The following is a 27,275-nucleotide window of genomic DNA, read 5'->3' as shown; positions in this document are numbered from 1 at the left end:
GGTCCCCCCTATGCAGTGTCCCTTATACAAGGCCCCCAGTACTAGTCCCCCTTATGCAGTGTCCCCAGTACTAGTCTCCCCTGTACAGTTCCCCCAGTACAGTGCCCCCCAGTACTAATCCCCCCCCTATGCATTGCCCCCAGTAGTCCCCCCTATGCAGTTCCCCCAGTTGTAGTCCCCCTATGCAGAGCCCCTTATAGAGTGCCCCCAGTAGGTGTCCCCCCTATGCAGTGACCCCAGTAGGTGTCCCCCCTATGCAGTGACCCCAGTAGGGGTCCCCCCTATGCAGTGACCCCAGTAGGGGTCCCCCCCTATGCAGTGACCCTTATATTGTGTCCTCCAGTAGTGGTCCCCACAAGCAGTGCCCCTTACATATATAGGACACACAAAAAAAAAACCAAAACACTTACCCGAATCCCGCTCCTGCCGCTGTCCGCTCCTCCGTCCTCCCTGCTCTGCACTATGGGAGACACGTCATGATGTCTCTCCCATCACCCACTGCGGGAGCTGGAAAGCGGAGCTCATGAGTAAGCTCCAGCCCGGCTCCTGCAGTCTGACTCTCAGTGGCTGTCAAAACAAACACACTGGCGCAGGCGTGTTTGTTCCTGTGTAGTGCAGACCGCACTCACTGTGGTCTGCACTACACTAACCATCAGCAGGGAACGGGATTGGACTGCTGAGGACTGGGGTAAAGTTATTTTCTCTGATGAATCCCCTTTCAGATTGTTTGGGGCATCTGGAAAAACGCTTGTCCGGAGAAGAAAAGGTAAGCGCTACCATCAGTTCTTTGTTACGCCAACAGTAAAGCACCCTGAGACCATTCATGTGTGGGGTTGCTTCTCAGCCAAGGGAGTGGGATCACTCACAATTTTGCCTAAGAACAATGGTACCAAAACATCCTTCAAGAGCAACTTCTCCCAACCATCCAAGAACAGTTTGGTGATGAACAATGCCTTTTCCAGCATGATGGAGCACCTTACCATTAGGCAAAAGTGATAACTAAGTGGCTCGGGGAACAAAACATCGAAATTTTGAGTTCATGGCCAGGAAACTCCCCAGACCTTAGTCCCATTGAGAACTTGTGGTCAATCCTCAAAAGGCGGATGGATAAACAAAAACCCACAAATTCTGACAAACTCCAAGCATTGATTAGGCAAGAATGGACGGCCAGTCAGTCAGTATGTGGGCCAGAAGTTGATTGACAGCATGCCAGGGCAAGTTGCAGGGAAGGGTCAACACTGCAAATATTGACTCTCTGTGTCGTTCTCAAAACTTTTGGCTACGGCTGTACTGACAATATTTGACTTGACTTGATTGTAGTGCTGTTTCCATTATTTTATGAAATACTTTGCAACGGATATGGTTGAAATGGCCAATTACCTTTAAAGATGGGGTGTCCACATACTTTTGGCCACGTAAATATATATATTAACTAGATTGCATGTAATATTTGCGCAACTTTGTACAAATACTAAGAAAGCATCTCCTGTTAATAGAACATAGGTTCATCTCCATCAGCAGAAGGCATTTGTGTACAGTAAAAATGAGCAAGTTGTGGTATTACTCACAACATGAGCGAAACATTTTAAAATGGATTTACAATAAATGCCATCTAGTGGAAGAAATTATGGGAGAGACGGATTCCAAAAAATGACAAATTGACAAGGGGGCTTGCCACATTCTGTGTGGCAATAAAGTAGCACCTGTTAGCAGGGCCCACCTACCAAATCAGGACATTAGTCATGATCCATGGAAGGATCTCACGTAATTTAGGACAGAAGATTGGTACAAGTAATGTACTTCATGTACATGGTAAATTGTCCTGCTTGACAGGTCTGCCTGCATCACTCTAAAATATTACACCAATTATGTTATACCCTGGAAAGTAAATGAAATCAGACTTTTTCCAGATTTACATATTATAACCCTCAACATGAAATGGAAAACATATACACAAAATCCTAATTTAGAGCATCCATTATCAGTTTGCTCAGGTACAACCAATGACGTCCCATATAGCATGCTAATTGTTCACCACTGGCATTTCCTGTAGGATTCCACTACAAGTTGTGAATGGTAATGCAAAGGAGCTTTCAAAAGGCCTCTGGGAGAACATTGTAGAAAAGCACAAATTATGAGAAGGATACAAAAAAGATTTCAAAGGCTTTTACTTTACTTTTTAGTACCGTTCAAAGCATTCTTAATAAGGAGAAAGCGTATGGTGCCAACAACACATTGCCTAGATTCGGGCTGCCCCGATGACAGAGAGGGCAGCTACCAACAGGTCAATGGCAACTTACAAGTCTTTATGGTTGTGATTGATCAGTCTGTGCATGTGAACACTATCACACAAAGGTAGCCTGTATGCAGGATCAGTGGCGTAAGTTCATCCCAGGCGCCCGGAGGCAAGTAATAATTTGGTGCCCCCCCCCCCATCACAGCCGCTGACACTGTCATTTAACAATTCCTATGCAGACAGGCTATAGATAGATGAAGGCAGCAGCTGATGGTCTGACATGGAGCTCTCCACTAGTGTATGGTGGCTTCTCAGGTGCTGGGAAGAGGTGCCATGTATTGGGCGGCCGTGAGGGTACACTCTGGGTACATAATTACAGCCCTAAGTGGGTGAATATGTTGTGGACAATGGAAGAGGTGCCCCTTCAGACCTGGAGCCCGGCGGCAGGCGCCTCCATTGTCTCCCATAGTTCTGCCCCTGTGCAGGATGGCAAGAAAGAAGCCTCTTCTGAAAAAGTGTCACATTCAGTGTCGTGCACTTGGATTAGTCTAATGCCATGTGGCAAAAGGTTATTAGTCAGATGACAACAAAATATAACTTTTTGGACTGGACTCAATGCACTAGGTTTGGCGAAAACCAAACACACATCTGTTGTGTGACAACATAATGTTGTGACTGTTTCTCTTCAGGACAGACTGGGCAACTGGACAGGATTGTAGCTGGTAGAGACATATCCTACAGACTGATGGCTGTAATTGCAGCAAGAGATGGCTCTACAACACATTCTATTAGGGACCAACCCTGTCCATCTAGCTTTCCATTTTTATAAGTTTTCAGAACTGTTGCCTTTTTTTAATACTTGAATGTTGTAAGGCGAAATGTATAAAAGCTGGAAAGAGTTTGATTTAATGTATTTTATATTCCAAGGTGTAATATGACAAAGGGTGACTATTTTGAGGCACTGCCTAAATGGATTAAAAAAAAGAAAAAAAAACAATTTATGCACTTCAAACAAGTTGTTACACTCTTTACAGACATTTAAATGAATTTGTGCCTTGAATGGACAGAGTGCCTTTTAATCGAATTAACTTAAAATTAAAATTCTCAAAACCGTTTCACTAGATAAAATAGGGGGGGCGGTTTGGTACCGCACAGAACCATATATTATTGCGGCATTAATTTACAACCAACCATATTTCATTTTGTATTTAGAGAGTGTGACATAACATGTTGTTGGCGGTGCTCCCAAAGCCCAAAATATAACATGTAGAAAAAACAAAGAGCCAAGAAGGGCTAGTTGTTGGGGCACTCAGTTTCGCTAGATGATCAACTAATACTGCAGAGAATTAAAATGAAAAAACTATCATATTAAATCCAAATACTCCATGACTGAGTTACTAAAGTGCCCATCACTAAACTCCTACATAGAGATACTGATATCGGCCATTAAAATATATTTATTCATAACACATATAAATTACATATTTCATGTTTTTATGGCAAGTGTAGTATTTTATAGCAGTTTAAATCCAATCCTGCACACTTTCCTTTTATATTTCTCAGATTCGCCAAGTGCACCACTAAAACAACTGGAACCCCAGCTCATCATGACAGTCTGAGGCTTGTATAGCAAAAGTCACAACTATTAGGCAGGAAAACTGAAGATAGTACTACGGTAATTATAAAATCACACTCCTTTACTATTCAATATTGCAAGATACTAAACTGTATTGCTTTATTTACTGATTTTATATTAATGTATGCATAACTAGTTAACAAGTTGCCAGCATTTTAACACTTATAGGTTGCAGATGCAGCTCAATACGTCCGCTATCAAAGCTCAAAATGGTGATTGTCCTGCACAGCTATAGTTACATCATTGAAGCAGAGCCATTTATCAACCAACTGCTGACAAGTAATCAAAGCATTGGGGTTTATTTTATTCAAATACCTTTACATGTAATAGTATAGGCAATTTGTACTGATTTGATATTCGCAAATATCAAATGTCAAATGTCAATTGCATCCATATTTCTGCCCCTGGTGTGCCCTGTAATGCCCATCATGCATCTCTCATGTGCTAGTTAGAGTCCAGAGAATTAATGAAAGATTCTAGATTACAGCATTTGTGTAAAACATCCACACAACAAAACATTTAGCACTTTTGCTTAGATCGTATAGGTTTGGAGATGGCTTCTACATTTTCGAAGGTATACTGCATGGAAAGGCAACACATTTGGACATTTGCACCCCCATGGGGGGACCATTCTAGAACTACAGCACTCATGTAATAAATTAGGGATACCCGGTTCTATTTAATCTTAATATTAAAGAACTAGCATCTCATTTAAAACAGAAAACAAAAATTCAGAAAACAAGATTCAGCAGTGTGTGACAGAGTAAGCCATTTATCAGCTTAGGTTATATGCAGAGTATAATAAATGACCCTTTTAGAAGGGTCACTGCTTTTCCCCATGTTCCACCATGTGTGTGACCCCCTGGCTAAATAAGCATTCCTAATATCACACACTTTACCACAGGATAACCCACACGTTAAGACGTAGAACACTCCAGTACCTTTTCTTGTACAAACAAATCATTGTCCTTCACCTCTATGTACCACCCACCGTACATATTAGAGCATGACCAACTGACCATCATGCATTTACAATGAAGCCTCACAAGTCAGTACCCTAGGGGTTTGATAAATACAGCAGGACAATATGACCTAAAAAACCACCCATTAGTAATCTTTAAATACTTGCACTCATCCCACCATTTGCATCCAATGTGACTGCTCTTTTTTCATAACAAACAGTGGCTAAATTCAACAAATGCTAAAAACTCAACCAAGACATTTATTAAACAGTGTATATACAAGAATTTCCCATTTTCTTCATCATCATAACCAAAGTGATCTCTTTAGCAAAGATCAGCAGGCAAAGTCAAACATCTTCACTCTTAAGCAAGCTTTTCAGATGTATTACTTGCTGGGTGTGGTATGAGATGTCGACAGTCATAATAGGGACATTCACCGTGTGTCATTTATCATGTAGACAGTGATGAAATATCATATAGCACCTTGTGGCCCAGCAGTGGATAACCTGCGCCTAACGCTCCAGCGAGGCTTCCAGAGTCCCTGCGGTCATGTGATGGTCACTTCTGGGTCAGACCTGTGATCCTGCAGGGTTTTTCACCTACCCCTAACCTCTCCCTTCCCACAGCCTAACCCTAACCCTCCTTGCCGCAGTCTAACCATAATGTCGACATTCTAACAATGCTGACATTTCACATGACTACATCCCATAAGGCTGGCCACATGAGGCAATTATTCCAAACTAGCCAAACCTCATTTTTACTTTGGGGTTCTCCTCTCACAAACCAGTCTCCATGCCTAATTTGAATCTCATATCTCTGATACTTTCTCACTAATACACCTTTGTTGACCCAACCAGATCACCCTGCTTAACCCTTCTGCAGAACAGTGACTACTGCATCCATGCACACCACAGATGACAGACAATTAGGTCATTCTCGTGCCTAACCAAGCACAACTGCTTCTATCCAGGAGTAACTGGCAGATACAGGGGACTTTTGTGTTTGCTTTAAAGGAGCACAGATAGTGGGTTAGGTTCCCTCTAGGGTAGGGGTGGGCAATAAGCGGCCCCCCAAGTGTTGTTGAACTACACAGCTCAGGATGCCTTGCCATAGTTTTGCTATTTGGCCAAGCTAAAACTGATGCAAGGCATGCTGCGAGTAGTAGTTCAGCAACAGCTGGAGGGCCGCTTATTGCCCACTCCTGCTTTTAGGGGGTAGTGCACGGAGAAACCGAAAACTAAGATTGGCAGCCAGTGGCGAATAAAAAGGACTCACAGAAATTACCACAGAAACGCCAGCACATTAAAAAAATTACTTTAGCTCATGCTGAAGAGGAGCAATACCAATAGGTCTATTTCCAAGAAAGTCCCAAGGTCAGTTCAAGGTACTGAGAAGCTTGAGTTACGAACTCTAAAGTCTTTAAAGGGGTCAGTCACACAATCAGTCTTCCAAACAGAACGCAACTTGTGAAAACTTCAGGAGAAGTTTGCATGAATCCCAGGAAGGCGCTCCAGTTTTCTCCCACATTCCAAAACATATCAGTAAGCCAATTTGATTATGACATAATGGCCCCTACTATAAATAAGTTTGGTAGGTCATTTGGAAAGTAAAGCTGGCAACATAATAATGCTGGTCATACTTCAGCAATTACAGATAAAAAGTTTCACAATTCTTCCCCAAATTAACGATTCTCCGATCCAACAATATGATCACATACATTGCCGATATTCTTCAGTAGATCATTTTCATCCAAAGATCAGATCTGAAAATCATGAAAGTGCCCATACATCATCTCAAAGGGTCGTCATTTTACTAGACATATAAAGAGAATTGTTCTATCGAAGAAACGGTCTGCAGAACGGCTGATCAGTACCATACACTGGCAATCTACAGACCCGATTTGTTGCGAAATAAAACATGTTGGACTACCTGATGCACAGATTCTGATCATTTTTGGACAGAATCGGCAAACGGTGAACCCCATAAATTGCTGATTTTATTACAAAATCAGTAAAATGCAGAATTGCTCCAATTGATTGCTGCTTTACAAACTTTCATTCAACTAAGCAACTGCCCCATGAAAAGATAATAAAGTGCACGCCACACATCTAACCAACTATTTCATCAGACCGGCTAACTTCTCTCCAACAGAATGATTTTGTGATGTCAAAGACACAGTCTTAGGCAGACACAGTCTGCTTACTTTTGAATGTTAAAAAGCCAAAGTGTAAAAAAAAAAAAAAAAAAAATGCTTGGGGTGTTCCTGTCCCTTCACACACTTTTGAACCAGCATTGGCGCTTACAATCCAGTGCGGTTTATCCCAAGATCAGGGGAAAAACAGACTCTTCCCCCTCCTTCCCCGAATGAGCACTGGGGCTGGTAGAACCATAGAGTCGGCACTCGGTGGTGGGATGTCCTCACCTTAATTCCAAATCATCACCTGACCAGTTGGCACCAGGAAAGGCTTCCCCCCAAGAAAGACAAGCCAGCGAAAATGTGTGTGGCCCTCCTCCCCTGTATAACCAGCACTGGTGGCAATAGATTATTCCTTGGGCTTTGGAAAAGGAAGTAATAAAAGGGTTGTAATCATATAACATGTCGTCGTTGATGAACTACAGGTCCCAGCATTACCCAGTTGCCAAAAATTATCTGTCGGGAAATCAACCACAAGTTGGGGTGGGGGAGGTGTCCAACATTCCACTACACTATTATAATCATCAATGAATCATCATTCAAACTAGATGGTAAAATCAACAAGCTTGATTATGAGAAAAAGTAGAAATGACTGTTTCAGGACGTTTTTCAGCCATTTTTTAGCGTGTGGGAGGAAAGGGCTGATTGTTACCACACAATACCCGATTTATTGTTCCAACCAGCCAATTAGAACAACAATCAACTGATGTGTGGCTGGGTTTAGTTCAAATAGAGGAGGGACTGATTTGAATGATTACACATTCTATGTACTGAGCTGCATGATAGAATTGAAGATATATTAATAAATGTTAAAACAATGTAATAATGCAGAACATACGTCATACATGGAGAACCACACTTTTCTATCACATGATAATCTGACACCTGTCCGATTTGTGCATTTAAGTTATGATTTGTTTAAGTTACGGTCTGTATTTTCTCCTTTATGTCTACAATTGCTTTAGGGCTGTTCCGCATGGATGGATGTGCAGTTGATAGCGGTTATCCTAATAGAGATTTATTGCTCTTTTTAAAATTGTGGATGGATCCTGCAGGCTTTTATTTTATGGCAAGCACTTTGCCATTCTGTAACATGGACTGGATTGCATGTTCACTATTCATAGCATAACATTTTTCCCTTGTCAAAACATCATTTATGTCAAATGACAGTCATTTTTTGGTGTGTAATTTACACTTCGGGACAAAACTCTTCAACATTTTCCATAGCACAACATAATCAGACCATCGTATAGTAACTAACCAATCATAACAATCTACTGCCTTCATTCACGTATTATAAACGGCCTATTACAGAATAAGCAAAAATAACATGGTTCCTTCCTGTCCCATCCATCTGGGACAAAGCACAAAATATAGCCAGCTCTCAAAGGACAGCCTACCACAAAAGTCAAGTAATGGGGTCTATACATCTGCGATCTCCTGACGTCTGGGCCGGGGCATCAGGGAAATCCAATATGTTGGATTTGGATTTCCCTGACTTGCTGATCCAGACCAAAAAATTATCGGGATTGGCGAGTCGGGGAATTTTAACATGCAGAATTTCCCAAATTCCCAGACGAATTACGGACCAATGCTCGCCGATCAGCGGTTTTGAACGCCAATCGGCGTCAGGAGATTTACTGCACAGATGTATGGCCCGCAATAGGCTGTCAGTATACATTCAGTGCTTTCACAGCCTAGCTTCCTTATCTCCCATTTGTTTTCTTTATTACATTGTGCAAAAATTCTGGACCCCAGAGGTGTTGGTCCACCTCTGGGGTCCAGAATTTTCTTCTGGGGTTATAAATGTCACATATGCAATAAACCTTAAGCACTAAGTGACACAAAGCACCATTAGAACCTGGTGACACATACTCTGAGGAATGACCTGCATTAATCATTTCCAGTCCCACATTACACAGATTCTCTACACACTATGGGCCTGATTCACAGACTGCTTTGCAAAACCAAGCTTCTGCATACAAAGATGCAGCATAGGTCGCCGTTCATTCTATTAGCACAGTCCTGAGTCCAGAATGGCTGCGGGAACGGAGATGCTGGAGAAATATTTCTTGCATACAGGACTGCAGGCACAGGATGTGACACACCCACGAAACAGACGCAACACCCCTGCGTTCTTTGCCACCATTCCCCATTACCTCCCACAAACGCTCCCTGACTGTCAATCACACTTCGAGTAATAGGTTGCTGCAAATGAGTAGGGTAATGTACCTTGATGCATGCGCAGAGTGACATCACATTCATACTTTCCTAGCACAGCTGTGTTCTGATACAAATAGCCCTCTCTAATCCTTGTCTCCTCTGTGCCACCTAGTCCAACCTCTCTGACCTCAACTTCGCTACCTTCTTCACACCAAGATTGATACCACCTGCAAGTACATCCCATCCCTCTGACCACCTCCTATCCCCCTTCCTTTTCCACCGCTAACTGCTCTGTCTGCCAACCCCCCCCCCCCCCCCCACACACACACACCCTCTGAAAGTTGCTCCCTATCACCCTCAGAATACTGACCTGCACTTACAAAACACTTAATTCTCCCCTCTCCTACATCTCCAAATGCATTTCTTTCTACACTACATACATGTTCTCTCCCAGATTACCTTCTCTCACGCTCACCTCCCAGATTTCCCCAACTCTGCACCCCTCCTCTGAAACTTACTCCCTCATCAAGTCAGACTTGCGGCCAGTTTCATCAGCTTCAAACGCCGATTCAAAATGTACCTTTACACCAGCGCTTACCATTTCTCCTCCTAAATCCTATCCTCAATACCACGCATTGCGACTTGCCTGGCATGAGTGAGCCGCCAGATCCTGTGCAACTCTTCTAATGTCTGGTGTCTTTTTTGCTAAAAATGCATCTTAGCCGCAATGAGATGCGACTAGGATACAACAGGAGACTATGCTGATTAATTTGATATGTGACACTTGTATATCGGTGTGCGACTAAGTCAGGAAACTGAACTTGGCATGGAGAAAAAACAAAAAACTGCGGCCGCTGCATCGCAGCACTTTGAATGCTGATTCAGAGACTCAGCCGCACACAATATATATATAGTGTTGCATATGAAATGAATCGGCAGAGTCTCTGGGTCAGTCCTAGTCGCATCGCAATGCGACTAAGACACCAGGCGGTAGCAGAGTCTCTCAGGACCTGGCACGCTGAGAGGGGCTATTTGGCGCAAGTCCAGCAAAGATGTGCAAGGAGACATCTGTATCTCCTCTCCTGACTCTTCTCCCTAGGTCACGCTCCAATTGCTTACAACTTCTTTTGGTAGGTAAGCTCTCATGTGCCCAGTCAGTCCCTCTGTGTGTCTGCCCTTCATTTGGTAAAGGCTCACCGAGTGCTGACCTGCCATCTCAGTGACTCACCTCCACTTCCCTGGTCAAGATAGAGCGAGTTACGCAATACTCCCCTCTTGTTTGGGTCCTACCTAGTTTTTTTGGAGATTTGCTCAGTGTTGTTCCAGCAATATGTCTATTTACATTTACTGTACCTTTGATATGTCAAGTTTCACTGTTACTTTGTATATTCCCTATAGGCCTTGTGGAAACTAGGTAATAATTCCTAAGTTTAGTTGCAGTATTGACATTATCCTATTATACCATATTTTAAGAATCTTAAGTACAATATCTATGATATAACCAAGAGAGGTCACTATCTAGTGATGAACCATGCCTGAAACCAGTGTTACTAGACAGGCGGTCAGATGGTTCAATAGCTTTAACGCAACACTGAAGTTTCTTACCATGGCCATCAATAGAAATTTGTGGACACAAATTAAATATGCAGGGCCCCCCCTTAACCCATTGGGTCCCCAACCTCTCCCATTTCACATCCAACAAGTCAAAGACATACACACCGACAGACAGAATGGAGCCCGAGAATAGCATCCAGTAGGCAGGAATATGGTTTTATCCATAAAGTACATGTCTGTAGCATATAACGAACTTCAGACTTGTTCGCTGAGTGGCAGTTGCTAAAGTCTTCAGCACATTAGTGTCAGATGAATTAACTTCCACCTTACAATGTGTCTCTATTACTGAATGAGCTGTACAAACCGCAACCATTTTTCTGGAGACCAAAAACGCACTGTAACCCAAGTAAATAACGTAGCCACTATGGATTCAGGTTTGCAGACAAACTGATGGTACAATTGATCACCAAGCAATGAGTGAATTAGAAGTGTGGAATGGGACCATCAGCACTGGGCCCACCTTGACAGAACATGATTCTTACCAGTGCACTCTCCTGATAGCTGCCCTTAATGCTACATTTTGTACTCTGGACTATAGCACATCTAAATATAGAATAGATCAATACCTGAGTAAAATACATAAAAATTGTATTACTTTTTAGATTTAGGGTGCCACAAAGTCCACAGCGCCAATATTCCCATAATAGCTTTTAAAACAGAAGTCATCATACACACAGTCCAGCTCCCTCTCTCGCTAGCACGCTAATACATAAACCACAATAGGAGAAGTAAAGCATAATGTCTCGTCAATCACACAGTGTAGGCAGCGGTCTACAATATAGAACCAATAATTACACTGTACAACAAATTAATACTTTTAATTTGTTTCCTTTGTAAAAAATGGGATTTTGGTACCTACCGGTAAATCCTTTTCTCTGATTCCACAGGGGACACTGGAGGTGCTTACGCTGGGGTATAGAGGCGTGGATAGCTGGAGCTGGCACTTTATAATTTAGAAGTGTGAAGCTCCTCCCCCTCTATGCCCCACCAGCCCTCAGTTTAGCAAATGAAGACCGAGAGGAGGTTTAGAACAAGCGGAGTGAAAAGGAGAGAAGAACACACAATAACTGAATCATACAACATACAGAACAAAACCGAACAGGCAGGCATAGAGCGCAGAGGTTGGCGTCCAGTGTCCCCTGTGGAATCAGAGAAAAGGATTTACCGGTAGGTACCAAAATCCCATTTTCTCTTTCATCCACTAGGGGACACTGGAGGTGCTTACGCTGAGGACGTCCCAAAGTTATCCCCACGAGCGGAAGTGCTCTGTGGCGCCTGCAGAACAAGGCGGCCAAAACGGGACGCCGAAGAGGCAAACGTATCAAATTTGTAAAACTTGACAAACGTGTGAACTGAAGACCAAGTGGCCGCACGACACAATTGTGACGTAGATGCTCCTCTACCGGCTGCCCATGACGCACCCACAGAACGTATGGAATGAGCCGAAATTGACGAAAGAGGCCGACGGTTAGCACGAACATAAGCTTGATGAATAGTCAGCCGGATCCAACGTGCTAAAGTCTGCTTAGACGCTGGCCAACCCCTCCGAACAGCATCATAGAGGACAAAAAGCGACTGACTTACGAAGGGAAGCAGTCCTGTCAACGGAGAGCCCTAACCACATCCAAGGTAGAAGAACCAGAGTCCTCCACCAACGATGGTACCACAATAGGCTGATTGATATGGAAAGCAGACACGACCTTAGGAAGGAAGGCAGCTATCGTCCGGAGTTCCGCTCTATCCGCATGAAACACTAGGTAAGGAGGTTTATAGGAAAGAGCCCCCAAATCCGAAACCCTACGAGCCGAAGCGAGAGCCAGGAGGATTACCGTTTTCCAAGATAGGTACTTAAGATCAACCTCCTCCAAAGGTTCAAACATGGGCAACTGAAGGAACAGAAGAACTAGATTAAGATCCCATGGATCAATTGGATGTACAAAAGGAGGTTGCACGCGCAAGACCCCTTTAAGAAACGTCTGCACCTCAGGAATGAGGGCCAATTTCCTTTGAAAGAAAATGGAAAGGGCAGAAACCTGCACCTTTAAGGTTCCCAGACGAAGGCCAGAATCCAGACCTGTCTGAAGGAAAAGCAGAAACCGGGATAAGCGAAAGGTCCTAGACGGAAGATCCCGACTGGAAAACCATGATATATAAGCACACCAGATGCGATGATAATGCGCAGCTGAAACTGGCTTCCTGGCGCGTAGCATGGTGGGAATAACCGCGTCTGGGATACCTCTACGTCTTAGGATATCGGTTTCAAGAGCCACCCCGTTAAACGTAGCTGCGCTAAGTTGGGGTGTATGAAAAGGCCCTGCTGTAGAAGATCCGGGCCCAGAGGAAGGGCCCACGGATCGTCTGATAATAGGGACCGAAGGTCCGAGAACCAACTTCTCCGAGGCCAGGTCGGGGCTACGAGAATTACCGAGGCGGACTCCTGTTTTATTCTTTTTAGAAGACGCGGAAGTGGAACCGGAGGGAAAAGGTAAACGAAGTGGTAGGCCTACGGACTTGTCAGAGCGTCTACTGCTTCCGCCTGCGGATCTCGAGTTCTTGACACGTATACTGGAAGCTGACGATTCAATCGTGATGCCATGAGATCCACCTGAGGACATCCCCATCGACGCATCAGCGCATTGAACACGTCTGGATGAAGCTTCCATTCCCCGGGATGGACATCCTGTCGACTTAGGTAATCTGCTTCCCAGTAGTCCACACCCGGAATGAATACCGCTGACAGGATTATTGACTGATTCTCGGCCCACCAGAGGATCAGTTACCTCTTGCATAGCCATGCGACTTCAAGTCCCTCCCTGGCGGTTGATGTAAGCGACAGCCGTCGCGTTGTCGGACTGAACTCTTACCGGACGAGCCTTTAGCAACTCTGTTGCCTCTATCAGAGCATTGTAAATCACTCAGAGTTCCAACAAATTTATGGGCCACTTCTGTTCTAGAGGGGACCATCGACCCTGAAAGTGATAATCGAGGACTACTGCGCCCCATCCTCGAAGGCTGGCATCCGTGGTTATGATGATCCAGTCTCACATTCCGAACCGTTTTCCCGCTAACAGACTGCTGGATTGTGTCCACCAAAGAAGGGCTACTCTGGTAACCGGGCTCAGACGGATCTGTCGATGTAGGAACAGATGAGACCCTGACCCCTGTGCTAACAGGTCCAGCTGGAACACCCTGGAGTGGAACCGGCCGAACTGTAGTGCCTCGAAAGCAGCTACCATTTTCCCCAAGAGACGCAGACAAAGAAGCATTGACACAGTCTTTGTTTTGAGGACCAGCTGAACTAACAATCGGATATCCTTGGCCTTGTCTGTTGGAAGAGAAATCCTCTGAGATTTCGTATCCAATATCATGCCCAGAAATAAAAGTTTCTGGGACGGATTGAGATTTGACTTCTTGAAGTTGATTATCCAACCATGTTGGATTAGAATGTGATATGTCAGTAAGGCATGATCTGACAGAAGAGGCACCGATGGAGCCTTGAGTAACAGATCGTCCAAATAAGGTATTATGTTCACTCCTGATGACCGAAGGAGAGCGATCATGACTGACATGAGTTTGGTGAAGATGCAGGGAGCCGAGGATAACCCGAACGGCAATGCCCGAAATTGATAATGATCCTTCAAAATGGCGAAACGCAGAAAAGCCTGGTGTGGTTCCCAAATGGGAACGTGGAGATATGCGTCCTTGATATCCAGGGATAATAGGAGCTCCCCTGGTTCCAAGCTCGCTATTATTGACTTTAGAGACTCCATATTTTGAAACGATATATCTTCAGATACCGGTTCAAAGACTTTAGGTTTAAGATGGGCCTGACCGAGCCATCCGGCTAGGGTACTACAAACAGGTTTGAGTAAAACCCCATACCTCATTGAAGTTCCGGAACTGGAACTATCACAGAAGATACTACTAGAGACTGGATAGCCTCCTGTAGAACCTTGGCTCTTTCTGCCTGTATTGGCAGACTTGTAGTGAAGAACCAAGGTGGAGGGGAGGTCTCGAAATCTATTCGGTACCCCAGGGTAATTAGTCTTCGGATCCATGGTTCTGTAGAAGTCTGGTTCCAAACTTGTTGAAATCTGTGCAGGCGGCCTCCCACTGCAGATGGTCCCAGGTGGGACGGAAGACCATCATGCCACTTGTTTCTCAGCTGGTTTAGGCTCTGGTCTACGAGCAACCGTGTGTGGACGACCTCTACCTCTGCCACCTCTTGGTTGCGTGGGCGCACCTCTGGTCCTACCACGAAAGGAATGTGGCGCCCGAAAGAATTTAAACGAAGGTCCCGTGTAAATTCTTCTGGGAGCAGAAGCAGTTGACGGGAGGAAGGAAGACTTACCCCCTGTGGCTTGGGATATCCATTTGTCTAATTCCGGCCCGAACAGCAGGTCGCCAGTGAATGGTAGACTTTCCACCGCACGCTTGGATTCTGCGTCTGCTTGCCAAGCGCGTAGCCAGAGGGCTCTGCGGACCGAAATCGCCAAAGCAGATATGCAAGCACTAATCTGACTGATATCCTTTGAAGCTTCTCCCATGTAAACTGCAGATTCACGGATGTGTTCTGCTAGTGGACGCAAACTCTGCTCTGGAATTACCTGAGTCCAATCCTGTAATCAATTGATCGGCCCAGTAAACCACCGTCTTGTTAACCCAAGCTGTAACAAGAGTGGGTCTGAGTTGAGCACCCGCTGCTGTATAAATAGATCTTAGCGTTGTCTCCAACTTACGATCCAACTAATCTTTTAGAACTGTAGCTCCCGGCAATGGGAGTGCTGTTTTCTTTGAGAGACGGGAGAGAGACGCATCTACTGCAGGAGGGGTTTCCCACTTTTCCATCATGGATGAAGGAAACGGGTAACTAGATGAAAACCGGCGCGGAATCTGGAACCTCTTATCCAGCTGTTTCCAAGCTACCGAGAGCTGTTGCTGAAGTTGCTGCGAGAACGGAAAAACTGCAGAGCTCTTCGGTTGTTCGTTAAATAATTCAAACTCCTGTGATGGAGGAATTATATCCTCAGGTAAATTGAGAGTCTTTCTGACCGCCAAAATTAAAGATTCCACCCCGGGAGAGGTGGACTCTAAACTCCTGAGGATCGTCCTGTAATGCAACCTCCAATTCCCCTTCTTCGGTATCCTCCATAGTAAGGAATTCTTCTTCTCTGTCTGGAGAACAGTGGTCAGAGTACGCTTCGGTCTCTGGTAGGAAGTGGAGGGTGTGGATGCCGCAGTGCCCATAACCTGTACCAAGGTGTCTAGAGATTAAGTTAGCCCCGCCACCCAGGGAGGTTGAGACTTACGTGCCTCAGCTAACTCTGACGTGAAGTCTGACATAACGCCTACCATGTCAGCGGCCCATGGCGGAGCAACTGAGCCAGGAATAGCCATCGGTTGTTATACAAGCATCACATAACGTGGACCCAGTGGCATGCGGCTTAGTTTGTGGTTACATTTAGAACAGACAAACATCTTTTGAGCCGCTTTTGTTTTGTTCGACATGGATAAACAACAGTCACCCAGACACAATAGACACAGCAGTGATTTGAAATAAAATAGAAGGCTGGTTGGGACACAGAGGAAGAGGTACCCCCTCCCACAGATTAGATTCCCTGCACTGACACCCCAGTGTTACTCACAGCCTCTTGACAGGGATGTAGACAGGCGAATCAGCCTTCTGCATGTGCCTGCAAACTACCTGTAATGGAGAGCTGCAGGCAAACAACAGGTTAAACACAGCCCCCACGCTGCTCTAACAGCCACTGCTGCATTAAATAGACAGGGAGCCCGTGCTATTAGGCTCCGCCCGCTTTCTCCTCAAGTCCGAGGGACTGGAAAATGGCCACCACGCTGCAGTCCTAACCTTCCCCCTGTGCTAGCTCTGCTGAGAAGGAGCCTAGCGACTAGCGCTCATCAGCGGGGAGAGGGGAGAAGCATAAATAATTGAGCAGCGCTTATAGTGCTCTCTGAAGTCAGCGCTGACGGCGGGGCAGGAGTCGGGGAAAGTGCAAGTGATTGTACTCACTGCGCTCCCCTCTGGACGGCTCCTCTGATCAGCACTCTCCTCACAGCTTCTCCTGGAGGCAGTCTGTGCTGTGTGTGTGTGTGCGCGGCAGTAAGGAAATGTCAGATGCTTTTGGTGAAGCACTGCACACTCCTTCCTGTAACTCAGGAGGTTAACAGGGTGCCAGTAACCCGGACCCCACCTTTATAGAGGTGGCGAAGGGTACTTAAAAAATAATGTAATAGATGCTTTAAATGAATAAACGAAAAAAAAATAATAGTGTCAAATAAAAGAAATGAATTATGTGACCTGCTGGAGCACAGCAGATTGTGACCAGCTCCGACGGCACATTTTCTAAACTGAGGGCTGGTGGGGCATAGAGGGGGAGGAGCTTCACACTTCTAAATTATAAAGTGCCAGCTCCAGCTATCCACGCTTCTATACCCAGCGTAAGCACCTCCAGTGTCCCTAGTGGATGAAAGGGAAATAGTCATACATTACTAATTTGAGGTAAAAAAAAAATGATTTCAGAATGTTTTTACTAGCTCTATTTTGTGAGCTACACTACTTGCACTATACTGTATGTACATAAGTAATATAGTCATAGTGAAAAGCTATTTTTAAATAATCTGATATTTTCATGATAGAAAATAAATAACAGTTGTTTTAATTCAATCACAAATAAGAACATAAAACTAAACAAACATACAGCATACGATACAAACATACAGCATACGAAAGTACTATCTAATATAGTGGCCTATTCATGGGGGTGCTCTCTCATTGCTTGTCGCTTGTACTCCTCCTCTGGGGCATCTCTTGTCACTGTCTAACAGTAGTGATTCCCCTACCCTGATATCTTTGTTCCATTGCTGAAATGTCTTGGTGGAATCGCTCACTATGCTTGTCACTCAGTGCACCACAGTTATCTTGTGTGGGTAATCCCGTGAATTGCATATATTTGAATAGAGGAGGGGACAAATAACTGATTAATTTAATTGTGTCATTAGGCCCCGCCCCCTCTGCACGGAACGCAGATTGCTGGTAAGATTCTCTCCATTCTGCCCACTTCACTAGGAATACCCCTACATCGTCATAAATGGGCTATATCTCGGAACTCAGAGCTAACTGAGTTTTAAATGTCATTCATTCTTTGCATGCTGAAATCAATTAGAAGTTACTATTTTCACATGGGAAACATTTTCATTGTTGTGCAGTGTTATTAGATCACCTCGATAATCACAGCTCAAAGCAGGAGGGAATGCTTATAACAGCTATAAGATAAGACTCCCGCTTCCTTCCAATAGCGCCCAACACAAAAGGGTATAAATAAATTAAATAGCCTAATGCTGAAAAATAATTCAGTTAAATCTCAGATTGATTCGCTATAGGGAAAGCATTGACCACGACAAATCTTCCCTGATCAACCCCATACAGTGTAAAATGTTTCAATAAATTAAACAAAAATTATTAGAGCACCTGATAGAACAAAATATGGAATGAGCTTCTGACAAAGGTTGCTTTTGTAATCAGAGCTGCTCTTTATCTCAGAACAGTGCCTGCACCTACAGCATCATCAGGAGAGGTCAAGGTATGAGCCAGACAGAGATCCAGAGATTCCACCTGAATACCAAAGAGGACAACAACCATTGCATCACAAATTTACATGGCCAACTCCTACGGCGAGTCAGACTAGACTCCTTGTTTTTACTTTTTAAACAGAGACATAAGAGCATACCAATGTAGAAAAGGGAGAAAATCAATTGATCGCGCTGTTGAACAGAAGGAGGTTTCAGGAGCTATTCAATTCACCGACTTAACAGCGCACTGTTAAGTCCAACTAGAAGCACTTAAGTCGGAGAATGCCGGTTATCGTGTCTAAAGCAGGGTGTTAAGTCACGCTAACTAGCACTTTCCAACTTAAATGCCGGCCAGGAAGCTGTTAGCGCTGCGTTAAGCTGTAAACATAGCATTGAGGCCGGCATTTTAGTGGAATTTCTGCTCTCACCTTAGGAGGGTGCACGCTGAAATCCTCTTTAGTCGGCTTAACATCGCAGTCATTTGAATAGCTCAGGTAACTCCTTCCCTGGGCTATCCAACATCGCAATCAACTGAATTCCCCCTCATTGTGTTATATCAAATATAAAATTAAAAACATACTACTCTTAAAACCATAAACTCTGATACTGCATAGAAATAACATATTACTTAACATTAACCACAAAATAAAAAGCAAAGATAAAACATGAATAGGAGGAATAACAATCACCACATACTGATAGAATAAATGACAGTATCACACATTGCAGTAGAGAATACAGTATCAGTAAGAAACTACATGTTGGTAGTAAAATTCAAATGATATCCTGAAAGGTCTTCTCATTTTCACCCTGGTCATAGGAGCATAAAGCAGCTGACTTAGACCTTTCAGGTATCAAGAAAAGCCGCAAACCTGTGCTTTAAGCTGCTGATGCATTGCTTATGTGTCCATTAATCTCTTTTCCTGTCCTTCTCTTAGAAATACAAAATCTAGCGCACACTATTCCTATAAGATTAATGCTGGGCACAGAAATCTCAGGTAGATATAGCGAACATTATATATTATAAAAAAGAGACATGGTATACGGCGCTTAGTCCTTCAGTCAAGTTTTTTTAAGTTAGTTTTCGTCAACTAACGCACTCCCCAGGTATTAAGGGTGGCAAGCTCCTTCTCCCATCAACTGTTGTTCTGACTGCGTATAAATCCTAAAGAAACAAAAAAAAGTGGAGAGAGAGCGCCTCCTAGTGCAATATTATTAAATATATTCATATCTGAAGGAAAATCTGACATGCCTGAACAATGAACGATGATTGTTTCCGATGGTCAGATAACGATATCTGACATCTGATACGTTTGCAGTAAGATTTGGACGTTTTCAGTCATTTTAATGCAGTCAAAAATCGTTCATAGTTCAAATCGTTGGTCAAATCGTTCATCTGACAAATCTGACTGTGTGTATGCACCATAACAAAGGTTATGGGCTGAAACTGCACTAAACAGAGGTTGAAGAATATATCTACCCGGGAACATCGAATAGATGGGAGATAAAAGACCTTTGCTGATATGCCTGTTATTGGCATCTCTCTCTATTCTCCCCATTGCTGTACAAAATCAAACACCACATGGATTATATTGCATTTTAAGTTAAATATACTGCCCCATCTACAGTTTCATCAATTTCTCCAAAGTCAGCCAGAACCTCTCACGCTAGATCCAACCTTAAATCATTGAGATTGATCATTTCTGTCTATGAGACCTTACCTAAGGAAAATAAAGTTGACTACTAATGGCACATGAGGTCTCTTCCAGAATTTGCTTCTCCCTTTCCCAACAGCTACTAATCTATGATGGAGACGCAGCCCCTAAATAAATTCTTCACCAAATACGTTTAATGGACCTGTCCTGTTGGGAAGAGGTCAGAAAACTGGTATGTACCATCACAGGAGTCCTAGTCTCCCATAAATACCTTCTAAACACATTTCCAAATCCCATTGCCACAAACCATTCAGACATCATCAGTGCAAGAGTCACAATTCTTCCGCAATAATAAGTTTCACCAAAGTGCGATTTCTATGGACCTTCCAATATCAGTTAGCCTTCCATTTTTTATTCATTAGTTGCTGATCAGCTTCCAAACTCACAGCATCATATTACTAAATAAGCACAAAGACCATTCTTCTCACTCCTGGCCCTTACAGGACATTTTATTTTGTATTATCCCTTAAGTACATATACCTCATCAACAAACAATACCGCAGTTTCATGAAGGCACAAAAGAATTCTAAAACTTAGATTAAGTCATAGCTTCATTAGGAGCATATGGTGTCAATTCCAACATGGGAGACCTATGCAACTCAGAATATAATCCCCATAAAATCATGATCCGGAGTGATGTGTCTGAATCATTCGTTCACAAAATCACATTGGTTGTGATAAGACTATTATATGTTCATCATAGGGGACCTATCAGTAAATTAGCTTACAACCAATCAGCTAGTTGCTGAATTAAAAAGCACAATGTAGAAAGCAGAAAATCCTAAGAACAAAATAGATGTGTTCAGCTGGAGCATATAAAAATGCTACATGACAGGAAATTAGCAGTGTGCCAGTTTGCAGTGGAATGAGATAAAAATAAAACACCACTATCCACAACATGGAATAGTAATCCTAGGGATATAAATCCTCTGTTACATCTAGAAACCTACTTACTCGGTCACAGAGATTGCAACGCCCTTCGATAATGGGGTCCGATAATAGGTTTAGCTGCTTCTTTAGTGATCCTTGGTAACATATGAAGCAGCTGTATGGGGATTATTAACCACCCAAAATTCTTTCTTGGTAACCAAATTATCTGCACCAGTTTCTCAGATAGTATTCTGCAAATTGTTAATAAGGTTATTGTATCATTTCTCCCAGCTCGATTTATCAGATCACTGTCTTCATGCCTCCCTCTCTGTTTATTTTATACTCACCAGGGCTATGAGAGCGCCACCTCTCACCATCTCTTCTAGGTGCTGCAGTCCTCCACACACCACCACCTTCCTCTTCCTCGCCATTCAACTCCTCCCGCAGGCTACGCCAGTTCCCACTCTCTGAACGGATAAATTCTTGCTTTCTCCCAGCAGCTGCTGTGCCTCCCTCTTCAATCACAGGCCGAACTGAAGGAGTTCAGAGAATTAGTCTAACAAAATATGAACTGCAGAAGCGCACATTCCCCCAATACTAGGATAAACCAGAGATTAGTGCACAAACACCTGAGCGGATTGAACACACTACAGAATTATGGAGCAAAATCTCATCAACCAGCACAGACACTCTGTACAGTTTAATTAGGTCTACTTAACTTTCTTCCTGTATACTTTGATTAGTGTGTTAATTACCCCCAGTAAAACCAGAATGGTGGCTGTAATTAGCATTTTCCACTTCTATTGAGAGTTTGATGCAGAAGCCTTGGCTTTCACCTGCAGAATGCATGCTTAATCTGTTGCCCTGCTTTTATTTTGCATGAAGTGCCACTGCAATTATACTATCCGGTATGAGGGTAGGTTTGTACTTTGGGAAGAAACCAGTGCACCCAGAGGAAAGTCAAACACGGGGGAGCATATAAATATATAGATAGCGCCCCTGGTTGGAATCTAACCAATGGCCCCAGAGTTGTGAGGCAGCAATGTTAACAACTAAAGCCAAAAGTACTGCATATCACAACTTACAGAAAGAACTATTGATAAATGAAACAGGACTTTCATTTGGAAGGCATGTTGTGAACATCGGAAACTCCACAGCAACATTAGTAAATGGTTAGAGATGCTGATGAGGAGTGTCAGAGGTCAGGACAGAGGTCCTATTTTCAAGTATCAAGAGAAATTCCAGTACATAGCGGTGCCAAGCACAATTATTTTTATTTGGTAAAATCATGTTTAACTATTTTTGAGTAGTATTACCATTTAATTACTTTTAAAGATTGATTCAGACACCTAGACATTTTTATTAAAAGAGCTACTTTCAGTGGTAAGTATGGCAGAAGCTGCTGGAGGAACATAAGAGAAAACCTTTGACGTCTGGAATCCATTTTTTCCTACATATCTACTCCTCTTCAAATCAAGTTGTCTTATCTAGCCTAATACAGATACTAAGAACATTAAATACATGTATTACATAATATACATTTCAGCAATATTAAGGGGGGTATCCACTAGACGATAAAGTTGAACGATTATGATAAAATCGTCCGATAATCGTTCAAACATCATTTGAACATCGTTTGAAAATTCGGTCTTCTAGACATCTTTTAGACATCTATCATCGTGCAAACATGCTGGTCAACCTGACGATATCGTCAGGCTCAGCATGTTTCCAGATGATGGATGACCCTGCACTGAATGTCTGCTCATTCAGTGTAGGCACATCACACGACTGACAAACGACTGCAAGATTACAATGTCGTAATCGTGCAGTCGTTTTTAGATCTTGTAGTGGATGCCCCCCATTAGAGCTGACAAATTGGACACTAAGGCCGGTCTCCCAATAGCAGCAAAAAATTTTCAGATGCAAAAAAACGGGGTGTTTTTTGTTGATTTTTGGGTCTTTTCCAACGATTGTATTTTCGTGCTATCCAATAAAAACCCGTTTTTTACGACAGAAAACTTTTTTTTTTCTCTCACGAAAACATATAGGATGCGCGAAAAGTCGCGGACCTATGTATTTTCACTGCTGCGATTGGGAGAAAAACAGCCTCTCATCACGGATTTGGTTTTGCCTGCCTCAGGCAGGAGAAACAATATCGCTGATAAGTGCCAGCATCAGGGCTACTTGGATAGCCTCGGTCGAGGTAGTCAGCCACAGTAATTTACCGCGGCTAATTGGATACCGGCCAAAGCTGTGATTAATTTAGAAATGGCATCAGTTACAAGCTGATTTACATAAAGCAACATGTATTTTATACTAATTGGCCTGTTAATGGGGACAATCGTTCTTTCCAGTTAAATTCCTTTTAACCTTTAATATGGACACATCTACTGATTTGACACTGTTCTATCCAGTTTATTTTTTATTAACAGTTTCTTGTATAGCGCAGCATATTCCGTTGCGCTTTACAACTTGAAACAAATTAATAGAACAAAACTGGGTTGTAAGACAGACTTAAAAGGTAACAAGGCCCTGCTCGCAAGCTTACAATTCAGTGACACAGGTCAGAGCATATCTGTAGTATCCAAGGGAAGAGGAGAAGCAGAGGATCATTGCAGGCTGAGGTCACTCTTAAGACTAGAACAGTCCTGCTCCCTGCAAAATTAGGTGAAGTTCTGCTCAACGTTTGCAAAGTCGAGTACCCAATTGGCTTGAAAGTAATATCATACAAGCAGATAAAGGCTTTGGAACTGGAAATATTGTCTTGTCGCCAGCGTAGGTGACATTTAAGTTTACATAAAATAACTCACACCACTATATATGCATTAACATAGATATAGACTCACCTCTTTCCACACATGACCAAGGGAACTCTCACTGATACTCCAAACAGATTAAATTTCCCTTGTAATCCATAAATATATTACAAATGCTACTACCCCCTTAATGGGACACATCTACAACCAGATACCTTTTCTAAATGGAGCATACAAGTGTCAAAGCACCAACCAATAAAACCGCCATCGCACCACCCTCCTCCCCACTGCCCATACTTCGCCACCGATTCTTACATATTGTGGCTCATCCTACTCTCCGGCCAAAGCTTCAGCATGCAGTCAGAACAGGAGCAGAAGCTCTGGATTCTGCCCAATGCTCATTAGTGGGGCATTTTTGACCTATAGCCAAGAAAGCTGTTTATGGAAAAAGCAGAAGTGTCGGGAGCTGTGTGAAGTGGTCGGCAGGAGGGGAGAACACAGGGTCAGGAACCCTGTCTGGACAATTTTTATAGTAGACCTATTCACCTGTTCTTTGCTGGGCTCACAATATGGAATTTAACAATTAAAACATTAACTACTAACTAAGAGCAGTGACTCTATAATAGATGACTGCACACAGTTCATTTTAGTCGGTTTGTGAAAGGACAGAAACCATCTACTGAAGCTGTCTGTTCCAGACATCTGTAGGCCATGGCTTACTTTCACAGGGTTCCACAAGGTAACATTAAAATGATTTACAGACTTAAACAGGGTGGTGTTGAATGATTCATTTGGTAAGAAAGCGATTTAAAATTAATACTGCACCAACAAAATACATTTATTTAGTACTTAACACCATGCAAGTTCTAATTTTTCAAGTTTCCAAAAGGTTATTCTACAAAATGCACCCAGTTACTTAGGTTTTGGTTTTTTTCAGTTGCACAGTAGTTTATCCGACGGAACATGCAACTGAAAAATTAGGTTTAGTATTTAGCAATTGCTAATTCTAAACATTAAGTCATTTGTTCAGTCATGTTATATTGAGAGCACTAAATGATGATTTCTTATGGCATCAGTCTAGTGTTATTACTGCCCACCTCAGCTTCTTCCACACGCACAACATGTACCATCTCTGTACTGCATAGTCCATGTAGCTCGCAGTACCAAAGTCACCAAAGTGCATTTGGGGGGGAATCCAAATTAGCTCCGAAAATTTTTCGGACATAAAAAAAACGGGTTTTTTCGCAGATGTTCGGTTATATTTCACCAATTGTTTTTATCGTACTGTCCAATTAAACCCAGTTTATTACGCCCGAAAATGTTCTGTATTTCTCACGAAAATACTTAGGATCCGCGAAAAGTCGGACCTATGTATTTTCTCTGCCGCGATTGGAAGAAAAACACCTTACCGGGGATTTGGTTTCGCCTGCCTGAGGCAGGCGAAACAAAATTCCTACTCAGTGCCGGCTTCTGGGCTAATTGGATACACCCCCGGGCGAGATAATTAGCCACGGCTAATTGGATACCCCCCTTAGTCTGCTTATTTTTTCACTTAGTGTAAGGAGGACTTTGTTAACACTATACAATCCTTCAAAAATGGAAAACAATTTAACACCTGTTAAAGTCACTGGGCAAGATGTACTGAGCTCTGGAAAGTGATCAACTAACAGGCACTCAACTCATAACTTCATGTTACAGGCGGTGTTTGAAAAATGACAGTTAGGAGCTGATTGGTTGGCAGTTTATCACTTTCTAGAGCTTAGTACATCTGCCCCACTGTGATTTCTTAAAGGCCTCCACCTTTTCAGAACACAGCTAAGACAATGAGCAGCATGTGGCTCAGAGTGGAGAAAGGGATAAATATATAGGAGCACACTAATTCCTTTGAGCCTCTACAATTTCTAGTATTCATATGGAGAAAAAAATAAATGTAATATTTTTAATGTTTAAATATTCAATTCATAAAACACAAACAAAAACTGTTACACTATCAGAAATAGATTGCATATTTTGTTCCATAAATGACTCATGGGGTAAAAGTCCAACATGTAAAATGTAGATCTAAATAAGATGTTTTCAGCCATAAACACGGACTGAAGCGAAAAGTCTGACTAATTATACTGTTCTGCTAAGTGAATTAGATATTAGTCTGCAGAAGAATCCAGACCATCACTATCAATTGAATGAGACACTGGTCTGCAGGAGAATACAACCAATCATTATGAAGTAAACTAGACAATGACCTGGAGGAGAATCTAGACCATCATTAGCAAGTGAATTAAACACTGGTCTGCAGGAGAATCCAGCGGATCATTATCAAGTTAGACACTTGATAGGAGAGAAGCTCTATGACAGGCGGACGACAAACTTCTACAGGAAACCATTGAGTAGGCAAACTGAATGAGACTCTGCTGTTCAGCTGGATCACTCTCGATATACGCACTGTTCTGCTTAAGTAACTGGAAGATGACTGCATAGACGTGATCATAACAGCGCCTTCAGAAGTATTAGCAAGCTCGATAATATTCCAACCTTTAGACACTATACGCATTTTGACAATTAGCCAATATAGCAAAGGCTCACTATAAAGTAATACAATCTTAAAAACACAGGTGTATTTCTACATCACGGTAACCGTTACGTTCACAAAAAAAAAAAAAATTGTAGTTCTGCTTTTAGCTTTAAAAAAAAAATAAAAAAATCTCGAACCCACTATACACAGTACACACATTGAACAGGACAAAAAAGCCTTCTCTCATGTACTACCCCACGCCTTTACAAAGCATCTATATACTTTCAGTAAGAGAGAGGATGGATAGAGATGGAAGGGTGAGGGGAACAGCACCATCTTGGCAAGAAGAGATCACGTAACTACTTTAGGTCATATACTTAATAGGGAGGGATATCTTCATCCAGAGATCATTACGTAATAGGTCACCTAGAGGAGTATTCCTAAGACTGTTAAATATGTGCTTACTGTGAAAGGAGTATTTAACATTAAAGCTACTCTTGTTTATGTACACAATTTAAAGGTGCTTTCAAATTTGAAAGGGTTAAGGAGCTGATTACTTGGCCTTCAAGGGACTGAAAGTTTGAGGTATCTGCGTAGCTTCTCCTTCCACTGTTTGGTTTGGGCAAGCACTGACGTGCCACTGGCAGCAGGAGGTCCAAACTTTGGGCAGAACGACAGAACAGAAGCTCTGAGGGGGGTGGGATTTGGGTCATTACTTTAATATTCAGCACCGCAGGCCTGAAGACGGCTTTGCTCCTCCAGGAACAATGGGGCTCTGTTCTCTTCAATCCGCTTAACCGGACAGAGGCGAGCAAAGTCCAGTGGAAAACAAGCACCCACTCCCTCCGAAATACCCAAAACACATGTGCTTGGTCTCGCAAGCACATGCATGATGCACATTTATAACATGATCCAAAATAAGATGCACTACTACTTGCTACCCAAGGCTCATGGGTGCTATAGTGTAAGAGAACAGTGCTCAATGTGAATAAAACAAATGGATATTGTTTCTGCTTTACAACTCAAA

The 27,275-nt window shown here is 42.9% G+C and overlaps 1 protein-coding gene across 8 annotated transcripts in view; it reads right to left on the bottom strand.

The window, feature by feature from the left end:
• Positions 1-27,275, bottom strand: part of GIGYF2 (GRB10 interacting GYF protein 2) — a 183,010-nt gene that overhangs the window by 101,645 nt on the left and 54,090 nt on the right. For 6 of the 8 annotated variants that reach the window (XM_088479253.1, XM_088479254.1, XM_088479255.1 and 3 more), the window contains exon 8: positions 21,328-21,513. The exons of the other annotated variants lie outside the window; for them this stretch is intronic. In XM_088479253.1, coding sequence (XP_088335379.1) covers positions 21,328-21,513 — 186 coding nt within the window. The remainder of the gene's footprint in view (positions 1-21,327; positions 21,514-27,275) is intronic. 8 annotated transcript variants of the gene reach the window in all.

Source organism: Taudactylus pleione, unplaced genomic scaffold, assembly GCF_031769625.1.
Source record: "Taudactylus pleione unplaced genomic scaffold, aTauple2 ptg000229l, whole genome shotgun sequence".
In the NCBI taxonomy this organism is placed as follows: domain Eukaryota; kingdom Metazoa; phylum Chordata; class Amphibia; order Anura; family Myobatrachidae; genus Taudactylus; species Taudactylus pleione.
This window is presented reverse-complemented; position numbering and strand designations above follow the sequence as displayed.